The sequence below is a fragment of the Miniopterus schreibersii genome (genome assembly GCF_964146895.1).
Source record: "Miniopterus schreibersii genome assembly, chromosome: 4".
In the NCBI taxonomy this organism is placed as follows: Eukaryota; Metazoa; Chordata; class Mammalia; order Chiroptera; family Miniopteridae; genus Miniopterus; species Miniopterus schreibersii.
In genome coordinates this window covers 69,692,494-69,704,633 of record NC_138105.1, presented here as the reverse complement: position 1 = coordinate 69,704,633, position 12,140 = coordinate 69,692,494, and the positions used below count along the sequence as shown (strand labels likewise).

At 48.8% G+C, this 12,140-nt stretch overlaps 1 protein-coding gene across 8 annotated transcripts in view; it reads right to left on the bottom strand.

The window, feature by feature from the left end:
- Nucleotides 1–232: 232 nt before the first annotated feature.
- SMARCA4 (SWI/SNF related BAF chromatin remodeling complex subunit ATPase 4) overlaps nt 233–12,140 on the bottom strand; it is an 82,697-nt gene continuing 70,789 nt past the window's right edge. For 5 of the 8 annotated variants that reach the window (XM_081137355.1, XM_081137356.1, XM_081137351.1 and 2 more), the window contains 5 exons: nt 5,520–5,628; nt 5,067–5,168; nt 4,113–4,245; nt 3,766–3,908; nt 1,765–2,269 (listed from right to left, as the gene is read on the bottom strand). In XM_081137355.1, coding sequence (XP_080993481.1) covers nt 2,237–2,269; nt 3,766–3,908; nt 4,113–4,245; nt 5,067–5,168; nt 5,520–5,628 — 520 coding nt within the window. In that variant the 3' untranslated portion in view covers nt 1,765–2,236. Of the gene's footprint in view, nt 2,270–3,765; nt 3,909–4,112; nt 4,246–5,066; nt 5,169–5,519; nt 5,629–12,140 lie in introns of all 8 variants that reach the window. The other 3 variants (XM_081137352.1, XM_081137354.1, XM_081137353.1) reach the window with 2 other exon arrangements.

Below are 12,140 nucleotides of genomic sequence, written 5' to 3'. Positions count from 1 at the left end.
CAAAGGCATTTGACAAATTAAGAGTTTATTCAAGAAGACTGAATGTCATCTAAGGTTATAGTCTTGCCCCATCCCTAATGGCCCAGATTAGAGCAAGACAAACGTTAACACTGAGACTTCCTAGGAATAAGCCTTCCTAGCACTGTGGGACCCCGTTATCCGTTGAAATTCTGTTTCCTGGTACCTCTCAACAGTTTGGCTCAAAATAAACTCACAAAAATTCTTTAAAAAAAAAGAGAAAAACCCCCCAACTGAATGGCAGAGTAGTGGAGATTGTGTTTTATTTGCCTGGGCCTCCCAGCTTCTTCCCACTGCCATAAAAATCACTGCTGGAGGGGACTGACTTGATTTGGAGCTGGGTGGAAAAACCTTAGGCCCCTGGGGATACTGGAAATAGGGATCTCAGAGTAGAATGAATGGGCTAGGCCAAGGTCTCCTATCTAGCTTGAGGTAGGGATCCTGGTTGCAAGAGACTGATATAATCAGACAGGAAGTCCAGGGAATGAGACAGCTTCAGTTGGCCCCACACATCCCAAAGGGCTGCATGCATGCATGGGAGAGCTGGAGAGAGCCCCATGAATCCACAAATCGGTGCAACCTGCGCAAAAGGGAGGCTGTGTGCATGTGCTGAGAAAACGCAAGAGGGACAGGCAGGGAGCAAAGGTAGGTCTGCAAAATGAGCCCAGGCCACTGGCACGAGGCCTCACTGATTCCTGTGTTTGAGCACCGCTTCTGAGCCATCACTGGCTGACCTCGAAGCTAAGTTGACCTAGTGTAACACCTAGATTAAAAATAAGGAATTAAAAACAAAAACAAAAAACTGAGCAGTCATCAGCTGCTGCACACTGTGGGGAAGACAGAGACTGTAGTTAGTTCAGCAATGACTAAGTAAACAAAAAACAAAACAAAAACACAACTCCCCATGCGAGGAATCAGAATTCAGAGTTGTTACAATCTACTATTTTTAAAATGTCCACTTTTGGTTCAGCTGGTTAGAGTGTCATCCTGATATGCCAAGGTTGTGGGGTTTGATCCCCAGTCAGGGCACATAGAAGAATCAACCAATGAATGCGTATATGAGTGGAACAAATTGATGTTTTTCTCTCTCTCTTAAAAAAGATAAATAAATAAAAATAATAAAATGTCAACTTTTGAACAAAAAATTTCAAGATATGCAAAGAAACAGGAAAGTGTGACCAACATTGAGGAAAAAAAGTAGTCAATAGAATCTTTCTCTGAAGGGGTCCAGATGTTGGACTTCAAAGCAACCATTGTGTTAAAAAACCTAAAGGAAACTGAAGGATTAAAGGCAAGTATAACAATGATTCATAGAAGGTCTTAATGAAGAGACAAAAATTAGAGAAAAGAACACAAATGAAGTTCTGAACTTGGGAGCCCTCCCTGTTCACTGGGCTCCCACATACCCTGGGCTTTGTGTGTCATGCACTGACCGCTTTGTATGGCACCTGCCTGTTTATGTGACCATCTCCCTGATCTCACCTTGGCTGCTGGTAGGGAAGGGACAGAGCTGCTTGCTTCCTGTGTGACAGGGCGGGCTTGAACAAATGATGGGGAATGACAGTGGCACCCAGTAGGGCCAAAAGCCTGAGCTTGTCATTAGCTGGTGTGAAGCCCGGGCCTCAGTATTCACCCGTGAAAGAGGCTACCTGGGATCTGGTGACAGGAGGCTCCACGAAGGCTGCCAGGGCTTTACTGAAAATGTGCTAGGAGCCGGGACTGAGTCCAGCAGAAGAAGGCAAAGTTATGAATTTTGTTGTTGGTTTAATTTATTACTGTTTGACATCCAGTGACACTGACATACCCTCACCGGGCCTGCGGTCCCCGGGCCCGGCAAGTGTGACCTGTCCAAAAAATACAGTACAAGGAGTGGACGGCTACACACATGCATCCACAGCTTAAACTACAGTGATTCCAAACTGCGGCCGCAACAGTACTGCCAAGAAAGGAAAAGAAAAACAGGTGTCGTGTGTTCCCCGATTCATAATTCTCTGTCATTTTAAACAGTTAATGCTGTTAACAAACTCTACTGAGCCAGGACAGGACCAGACACAAACAGTCCTACATCTTCTCTGCCGTATAAATATGGAAGATTTTCGTTTATACAGTTTTACCCCACGTCTGAAACTACATCTGTTGCTACCCGTTACTGCTAAGAGCTACACCACCTCGGCCCTGGGACGAGGGAGTTAGGGTCGAGAATCTGGAATGTCGAGATTCAGTCTTCCTCGCTGCCACTTCCTGAGCGGTCCTGGAGGGGGAGAGGAAGAGACAGTATGAGTTGTCTGTACCCTTGAGGGGACCCTGAGACTGAAACACTGGCGCAGGCAATGGAACTGCTTTTCCTGGGTGTATGTGAGCAGCACAGGGATTGTGAGGGTGGAGTGGTCTTTGGCCTCAGCCCCTTCTGCCACGCCACACCCCAATGCGATTTTTCTCCTGAGGACTGGCCCCTGTGCCCACACTGATTCTTTCTTGGGATCTAGGAGGCTCACCAGGCCCTCCCTGCTCCATCCCTATGCCCCTGACCTTGGGCTTCAAAACCACCTTGGTTGTTCCTAACCACGAAAGATCTTTACTAAAGATCTTTACTCTTCTGTTTAACATTTTAAGCAGCCTGGCGAGGGCCATAAAATGCCCTGATGGATCTGGACTGGGGCACTGTTATAGCCCAGACCTCCTCTCTTGAAACATGGGCACCCCTCCCCATGTTCAGGACATCATCGACCCCATCATAAGGTCATGTATGTCTCTGGTCAGATTTATTCCAAGATACTTAGTTTTGCTGTTATTGCAAATGGCTATACAAGAAGACCACCACCAAAATGGTGCTTACTACTGAGTCTGGTCAGGAGCCTGGCCCCATAATCTAGTCTACCTCCCTACTTTGTAGAAGTGGAAACTGAGGCTCAGAAGTGAAGTGAACTGCCCAGGTCCCACAGCAGGGAAGGGCCAGGTGTCTGGACTGGGATCAGGAGGCAAAGCTTACTTAAACCCAGCAATTGGGTCTGCTCCCATACCTTACCCGCCAAAAACTGCCCACTGTGGGCTTGACAAGCCTGCAGCTTCTCCCCAGTGTGTGGGGACCACAACTTGTGACAGGGGACATGCATCAGTCCCATTCACGATGTTTGTTCCATGTCATTTTGTAACTGGGGAGCCAGGGATTTTGCTTTTTGTGTTTTTTTTTCTTTTTTTTTTTTTTTTAGCATTGTTAGGAAATCCTGCTAGGCAGGTCAGAACAGAGCCAGGAGCAGAGACCTGGGCACATGGTATATGTCACATGGGGTGAGAACAATGGCAGCTGTGGCTGGACAGCAAGGCACTGAGTTGGCTTGGGGAGGACAGATGCTGAGGGGATAGGGACTATATGGGGGGCATCTCGAATCTCAATGTCTCCTGCCCTTGAGCTCAAAGACCTGGTCCCACCTTGGGCCATGGCAAGACAGGCCTGGGGTCCTGCCAAACAGCTGTGCAGGCTGATGTAGTGGGAACAGAATGGGACACCCACCCTGTTCCCAGACACCCACTGGTGCTAAGAGCACTGCTTCTACAGTGTCACATGGACTTGGGCTTGAGTTACATGCCATATAGCAATGAGCCTCAGTTTCCCCACCTGTGGAGTGGGGATGTGAGAGCATCTACCCTCATAGGAACCATGGTATAAGGTACCTGGCATGAGGATGGATTTCCAATGACCCAACTGCCACTGGACCTCCTGCCTGTCCCAGGGTCCTGAGGCCTTACCTCTTCCTGCTCCTCTTCACTGTCATCGTCGCTCACCACTGGCTTGGCCCGGGACCCACGGCTTGGTCGCCGCCGGCCCCCCTTCAGCCGATCCTGTGCCTTCTCCTTCCGGCCCAGCTTGATCTTCACTTTGACTGAGCGGGCTGGGGTGGGGATCAGAAAGGGGGAAAGAAGAAGACATGAGCTCTCGAGAACACAGCACCTCCTGAGTTGGGAGCACCTGGGAGCTAGGAGGGCTATGAATGGACTGGGTGCGAGACCGCTGGTTCTCTCGGGTGGGCATGAAGCCAGAGATCCTAACCATCCCAGGAAGCCACAAACACCCACCCAGGCACCCTGGGACTCACACTCGGACTCCGAGCCTTCCTCCTCGCCCTCCTCCTCTTCCTCACTCTCCTCGCCTTCACTGTCATCCTCTTTCTCTATTTTCTGCCGCACGCTGGTGAAAACGGACTGCAGGACAATGGAATCTTCGTAGATCTGGGCAGAAACACCCGGGGATTGAATGGGCTGGGGCCCAATGTGGGGGTTGCCTGCCCATCCCATCCCATCCCATCCCATCCCATCCCATCCCATCCCATCCCATCCCATCCCATCCCATCCCACCCCACCCCACTCCACCCCACCCCACCCCAGCCACAGCTCTGGCCAGAGTAGCCCACGTGGGGCAGAGGGACATTTCAACTATCCTTTCCTAATCGGTGCCTAAGAGAACATCAGGATTATGAAATGGTTCCAGACAAAAGGTCAGGTGTGTGAGTTTAGATACAGCCAAAGGATCCTCCCCCAGAATCATAGTGAGTGCTTTTAAAGGCTCTGAGGAGGTCTGCAGTAACCAGAAATGCACATCCCTTGTTTAAGCCAGCATTTTCCCCATATTTATGACTGTAAAACCTCTTTTCCAGGAGGCACCTATGCCAAAAACACATGGGAAAACTTTGCTACTCTGAGATTGTGTGTGTGTGTTTCATAATAAGAGAGGACACATCCATAGGATTCAAGAGTCTCCTAGTGAATTCAAAATAAAATTCCAAGGTAAACATGAATTGTTCAGAGTCATCCTGGATGGATGGGACTGTCTTTCTCTATTTTACTTGTCTTTATTTTTTGCTCTTTTTTTTTCCCCAGTAACGAACACACACTGCTTTTGTAATTTGTAAAACATTTCAAGATGTTGGGAATTATTTTTAAACCAGTCAATTCAAAATGGAGCAAGGGGCATGTAGGTTTGGGGCCCAGCTGTAAAGGTGGCAAAGACTGGGAACGGCTGCCTACTCTCCCTGCCCCAGGCGCCTTCTCACCAGGGAGCCTTCCAGGTTGAAGGTCTGAGCGTTCTGACAGAGCAGCATGACATCCTTCTCCAAGTCGTTGAGGCTGCGGTACTTGTGGTTGCGGATGCGCTCCTGTGAGGGCAGAGGGAGGTGGAGGGGGAGGAGAAGCAGCCTTACCTTGGGACTCTACCTCGTGCCTGGGGACCCTGGGGCTGGGAGTCCCTCTGCTTAACAACGTCGCAGCTGAGTTTCCAGGCTCCTCTGTGTAGACTCAGGAGCTCAGACCCACTGAACACAAGAGCCAAGTGACTGAGGCCTGAGCTCTGGGTAACCCTGAAGGAGCCCTGACGCTGGTTGCCTGGTGACACATCCTTGGGACACTTGAGCCCATGAGAAATCCCAAGAGACAATGATCGGGTCTCTAGCCAGGGGGCCCAAGGTCTTCGGTCAGTGAGAGAGCCCCCTCCCCCAATCCAGCTTTACCTTAATCTTCTTGAAGTCCACGGGTTTGCGGATAAGCTCGTAGTACTCGGGCAGCTCCTTGCGGGAGGGCAGCTGGATGAACACCTCGCTGAGCTGACGTCCACTGCTACTGTAAGGGGACAGAGCAGGCATCACTCACAGGCCCTGCCAACTGAGGGAAGCCCCTACCGCCCATGGTTTGATAACAGACAGGACGAGAAAGTCAAAGCCGACTCAGGAGTTATTTCCTGTACATGTGCTATCTTGAGTGCTCTGAAACATTCCTGAGAGGCAACCATGCCTGGAAAGGCCAGGGATGCATTTCAATCCAGGCTCTGTGCTCACCCAACTTCCCTGACCACCTCAGCCCATGTGCCACACAAAGCCAGCCTTCGCATTGGAAAAATGATTATGCACAATGCAAAAATCTATTTGCTTGTACTGGAAGCATTAAGCACCAGCATTTTCAGAGAGGTGATATTTTGCAAGCATGTTGTGTGTCTCTTGCAGGCAGCAATTAGGAGCAGTGACTTTCAGAGAATCTGGCAAAAACCCAGGAGGAAACATGCCCTCCAGCAAGATGTTAATGAAAGATAAAAGCTGTTTTTCAGTCTTTTCCATTGAGAAAGCACTTGTTTTCCACAAGGGAACTGATGAAAGCCCTGCCATGTGTGGCCACGAGATGCCTGGGCCTCCTGTATCCACTCCTGGGTCTCACTTTTGAAGCAACCTGTGCAGTAGGCCAGAAGGTCGTGCCACACCCGAGCCTGGTCCTGTGCTAGGAAGAGAAGCTAAGAGGTGACATCACTCCTGGGGAGGGAGTGAACAGGAGCTTGATTCAAGGCCTGAAAGACCAGGGGAGAAGACAATTCTCACTGTGCCAGTCTCCCTTGCTGTTCAGTCAGCCTTGAGAATGGTGGTTCTGTCTCCAGGAACCTAACCTGCCCCAGGGGTCCCACTGGGCCTCCAGAAACAAGCAGCAGAGGCCCAGGGCTGCTGTTTGAGCAGTTGGTGACCTGGTGGCAGCCCTGTTCTCTAGGACCCCTCTCCTCCTGTGTGGGGACCCAGATGCCCACACATTCTGGCCATGGTTTTATCCAGGTCCTGCTGTCAAAATGTCTGACCTGCTCGGCTGCCCCGGATCCTCTGGCTGCTTCACCACTCGTACTTTTCAGCCACTTCTCAGAGACCATTGATCTGGGCCCAGAGCTGCCAGTGGGCTGAGCCCCTTTGGCTCCATTTCTTTCCTATAGAATTCTCAAAGGACAGAGCAGCCTGCCCACCCTATCCTGCTGTCTGCCCGCACTCCATTCTTTTTGTTCACTATACTGGAAGACAGCAGTGACAACACGATTGTTTTTCGGGTTTTGTTGCTGGATGCCCCAATTTCATAATGGCCTGAAGGAGCAGCTTGGTGAGGACTGCCTCTCTGAGGTTGTTCCCAGTGGGATCCCTGGAGGCCTTTGTTCACCTGGGGTTTTTGTGCATCATGAGGCCCCTGGCCTGAAAGACAGGGGCTGGAACCTGGTCCCTGCATCTTACTTGTCTTGGATAACCGCCATCACTTTGTCCTTGCTCTAGGCCAGGCACACTTTAACATGGGTTCTAACCAGTTATTTTAATTGTTATGATGAGGGAATTGAGGCAAAAGTTCACCTGCCTTGGCTGGACACAGCCTACCTGGTGTCTTGCCCTCCTCCGTTACAAGGGGTCACTAGCAAGAGGCAGCCTCCCACTTTCCTTCCTTTCAGCCACATCCTGCCCTGTGCCAGGTCCAGCTGTCACAGGTAAGGGAGGCTGGGCCACTCCCAGGCTGTCATTCCCAGTCAAGGAGCCCCTCCCTGGAGGCACAGGCTTCCTTTCTCTCATGAACAGGCTGGTGGGTGGTTTGGCAACAAGCAACTGAAATTCGTTTATGTAAACTCCAAAAATGAGAACAGGTAACAAAACAAGTGAAGAGCCCTCCTTTCTCACGGCAGTGTCATCCCACACTTTGGCACGATGCTGGGGAGCATTGTGTTTTACACTCTGACCCAGGACTCGCACCCACAGGCGTAAATAGTAAGTTCCGTGGGGCGACAGTCTCCCTTACACAGTGCAGTGGACTCTGATTTCTACTCTATCTCACAGAAATGCCAACTGGGACCCACAAAATTCATTTCACAGCCCACTAATGGACACAGACTCCCAGCTTGAAAAGCGCCGCTTGCAGTGCCAGGGCCAGTTGGGCCTAGCCACGTGCCCCATCATATGTGACATCCACGCAGGTGGCTGGCCTCAGGGGTGCATGTGGCCCTCTAGGAAGCTCTGAAGGTGGGACTCAAGTGCTGTAACACAGCAGAAAACTTCATAATAAAACCCTCTCTCCTCTGTCAGCCTAAGAAATTGTTTGAACGCAAAGAAAGAGGGCCTCCTCTTATAAACCTTTAGGGAAATTGAGTCTTTGAGGAATAAAGGCCCGCACCACCCCCGGCCAGATAACCATTCTCAGCTGTAATGAGCTCTGAGTGCAGACGGCTTCGAACTGGGTGTACGTGAGGGAGGAAGAAGGTGCCAGTACCACTGGGGACTTTTAAAACTGTCCTCTCTCAGACAGCCAAAGCCTCTTGGAAAGCCATTGATGTAGGATTTTAATTGCTCAGAAGTCCCTTGAAGAGTCAATCCCCCAAACCCCAAGAGACTGCCTTGAGGCCAAGAGCCATCCAGACTGGCTCACCAACCCTCATCTCTTTATTAGAGGTGGATACCCTACAGCTTCCCACCTCCTGGGAATAAATCCCAAAGTCCTTCTGATAGCTGCACAGTCCTCCAGGATGGGCTGTACATGGCCTCTGACTTCAGTGTCCCTCTGTATCTCCTCATACCCACCTCAAGGCCCACAATGTCACTGCTCCAAGAAACCCAGGCTCCCGCCCTCATCTCAGCACAAATATCACCTTCTCCTGTGAGTGTTCTGACCCGTGCCCACCTTGCCCTCACGTCTCTTAATAAAAAAGGAGGCTTAAGCTGTAAGACAAAGGTACACACCTTCAGCACTAGGCTCTCTGAGGTGCCCAAGACTCCTGGTGAGCCTCCCTGACCTTTGAAACTGGCTGAATTTGGCCTCTTCTTGATGTTACAGGATCACACAGGGAGAGCTCCCAGGCCTGGCAGCACCCTTCATCACCATCTGTGAGATTTATCCTTGTTGGTACGTGTAGTAGCAGCTCACAGTTTATATAACTGCTTTGTGCTCTAGAGCAGGCATCCCCCTCAGCGGTCCACTTGTCCATCCAATTGCTGTTGAGAGGCACTCAGACTGTATCTGTTTTTGGATATTATATAAAACAAGTGGCTGTGGACACTTGTGTCTGTTTGGCTCGCATCTCTCAGGAATTTACCTGGGGGCAGAAGTGCTGGGTCACAGGACAGAGGCCACTCAGCTTCAGTAGATACTGAGCCTGTGTCCAGTCCTCCAACAGCAGGTGAGTGTCTGGTTACGTGTAGCTGCACTTGCTCCTGTCGCTCCTCCTCAATGTGGGTGGTCTATGTCTTAGTTGTGCAATGCTATCTCCTTGTGGTTTTAATTCACATTTCTACCTTTTCACAGGTGCATTGGGGGGCTGACAGCCTTTCAGGAACACCTATTCATGTCTTTGCTTCCCTGAGGAGTGCTCTGTTGAACACATTCATTGCAAACTCCTTCTCCAGTCTTATTACCTAGATGGTCTTTTGGTGACTAGATCTTAATCAAAGCCTAATTTATCAATATTTCCTTTTATACTGGGTGTTCTCCTGTCCTGTTAGATAAATCTTTGCCTATTCCCAGGTCACAGAGGTATTACATTTTCTTTTAGAAGCTTTGATATTTTCACCTTTTTACATTATTAGATATGAGGTCGGTTGCCCTGATTAGTCTCCATCCATAGAACTTACCATCCGCCCCACCACACCCAAAACATGAGCCATGAGGGCATAGACCTTGCCTGTTTTATTCACTATTCTATCTTTGGCACCTGGAACAAAACCTAGGACACAGTAGGTACTCAATAAACATTTGATGGAGGAAGAGAGCTCAGGGTGAAAGTTTCAGGGTCACAGGGCAAGGCTTGAACTTGCATCTCATGAGAGTCACCTCTAACTAGGGTGGCTGACCACCCCTTACCCCACGTAGTCATTCATATACCATCCTGTTATAGAAAAACTCAGGAGTCCCACTGCACACAGAGCATACCACACCAGCCTCCTGTTTTGTGAAACTTGCTCTGAAAAAGCTTCTGCAGAAATAGTTGTTCAGAACTCCATCCCCAGCCCTGTCCCATGTCTGGCTTCCCTGGCAAGGGCGGGATGGAAATGAAGGAGCCTGGAAGAATCCTGAGGCTGTCAGGATCAGCCCTATGACCCCAATTCAGACATGAAGGAAGGAAGAGCCCACTACAGCCCTTATGCCTCCAGCCCAGGCTGTCACCCGATTCGGCAACAACAGCAACCATGGCTGTAACTGATAACGCATATGATGATGATAACAATGATGCTGTTATTCTGCCTCTGGGTGTTAGCTCCCAGAGCAGGGAGATATTCCTCAACCCTGTCACCACCCAGTTCTCATCACTATGCAGGCGGTGCTCAGAGAGACCAAAGTCTTGTCTAATTTTACAAGTCCTTCTTCTTGGAGCCCAAATAGCCTTGGTGTGAACCCTTATTATTTAACCTGTCTAGACAGTGTCTGCCTCTCTGTGGAAAAGTGCCCTCCCCTACACCAACTTGGGGTTCTGGTGGGGCTGACCATCATCGAGTGGGACCACAGCACCAGCCAGCCAACCAACCAGAGTCCTTCCCTAGGATTTTCTACCAGCAGCTGGAGAAGCAGTGGTTGCTTGTGGTAGCCATGGTTCGGCCATGAGAAGTGTGGGAGGAGAGAGGTGACTGATGACTCTAGGTTCCAAGAACTAATCTTCACTAACTCCTCCATGGCCTCCAGGCCAAAGAAATCCCTACTCTGACTGAGGGGCTTATAACTGGGTTCCTGACGTATAGAAGCCAAAAGTCTGAACTGACACATCCCTTTGAGTATATTATTGGGTTTAGCCTTAAAACAAAACTACAACTGATGGAGGAGGAACGAAGAGAATCAGAAGAGAACAGCAGCACCCTGAAAAGACAGAACCGTAAACTTTCAATATCTAAGGGATCATCTATCCATACCCCTCCCTAAACAGATGGAAAAACCACAGAGGCTATGAAAGCTGGCTAGACACACAGAAAATTGGTGGCAGGGAGGACTTGAGAAGAAGTCGCCTAGGCTAAGTCAGGGACTCTATCATCCTTTACCATACACTGCTCTAAATCAAGGGTCTGTAAACAGTCACTGTAAATATTTTAGGCTTTGTGGGCTGTGCCGTATTTGTCACAATTACTCAACTTGTCATTATTACACAAAAGCAGCCACACACTTTACATAGGCGAATGGGCTTTGGCTATGTTCCAACAAAACTTCACTTATAAACAATGAAATCTGAGCTTCCTATCATTTCACATCATGAGACAGTAGTCTCTTAATTTTCTCAAAATCATCTAAAAAATCCCAACATTCTCAATTCACAGGCTATCCATAGACAGGTGGTGGGCCAGATTTTTTTGGTTCTTTTGTTTGTTGCTGATTTGGAGATTTGGTTTGCTGACCTCTGGTGTGAAAACAACAGAAAAAATTTAACAGGAATGGTACCATACTGCTTGGTGTCCTTACTTCTACATCTTCTGATGGGGCAGATGTAAAAAATGGATCACAGCACTATCCCTTGAGCTCCCATGGTCTCAAGCAGGCACAAGCAATCAATCGAAGGTGGTGCTCAAGATAGATTCTCCTTGCCAAGTATAGAAGTGGTCCCGATCTGCCTGGAAGGACTCCCTCAGCCCTGTTCTCCTCCCTAGAGTCCAGTTCAGACAATTTTCCTATGACATCTCTCAATGATACCTTCTAGCCCTGGGTTCATTTTCTCTTTTGACTCTCAACCAGTGAACTGAGCCAGCAAAGGTCCTGGATATGAGCAACTCAGTATTTGCAAACCTGATTTAGCAAAGTATTTATCTGAAACAAATCTCAGAAGGTACTCCATAAACAAAATTTTGAAAATAAAATGATGAAACAGATAAAAAGAGAACTGTATTAGTACAGAATTATTTCCTAGGCTCAATTTTTGGGCACATTACCAAGTCAAGGATATATTAAGGATTAGAAAAGTAAGAAATCTGGGGCAGATCCACTTACTTACAAATATTTACTAAGAGCCTCCACCTGTTGAGAATCCATCCACCCTTAAAAGATGAATCTCAGTGTTGAATTTACAGCTCTATAGTATAGAAAAAAATCTGACTAAGCATGAGTAAGAGGGAAATGATATTTCACCAAGAAACCTACCAATGAGAATGGTCTGTAGGCTGCCCTGCATTCCCAGGACACTTTTCCAGCACAGTGAGTGAGTGGGGGAAGCTTTGTTGCAGGGTCCATGTGCTGAGGGCTACACTGGCTGTAGGTTCCAATGGTGATTAAGTATCTAATGAGCCAACATTTCTAATGAGCTCATAGTTGCAAATAAGCCAATGACACATCTGAGGGCACATGTCTCTTAATATAGTTCAACAATAAAAAAAACCCTGGACCTC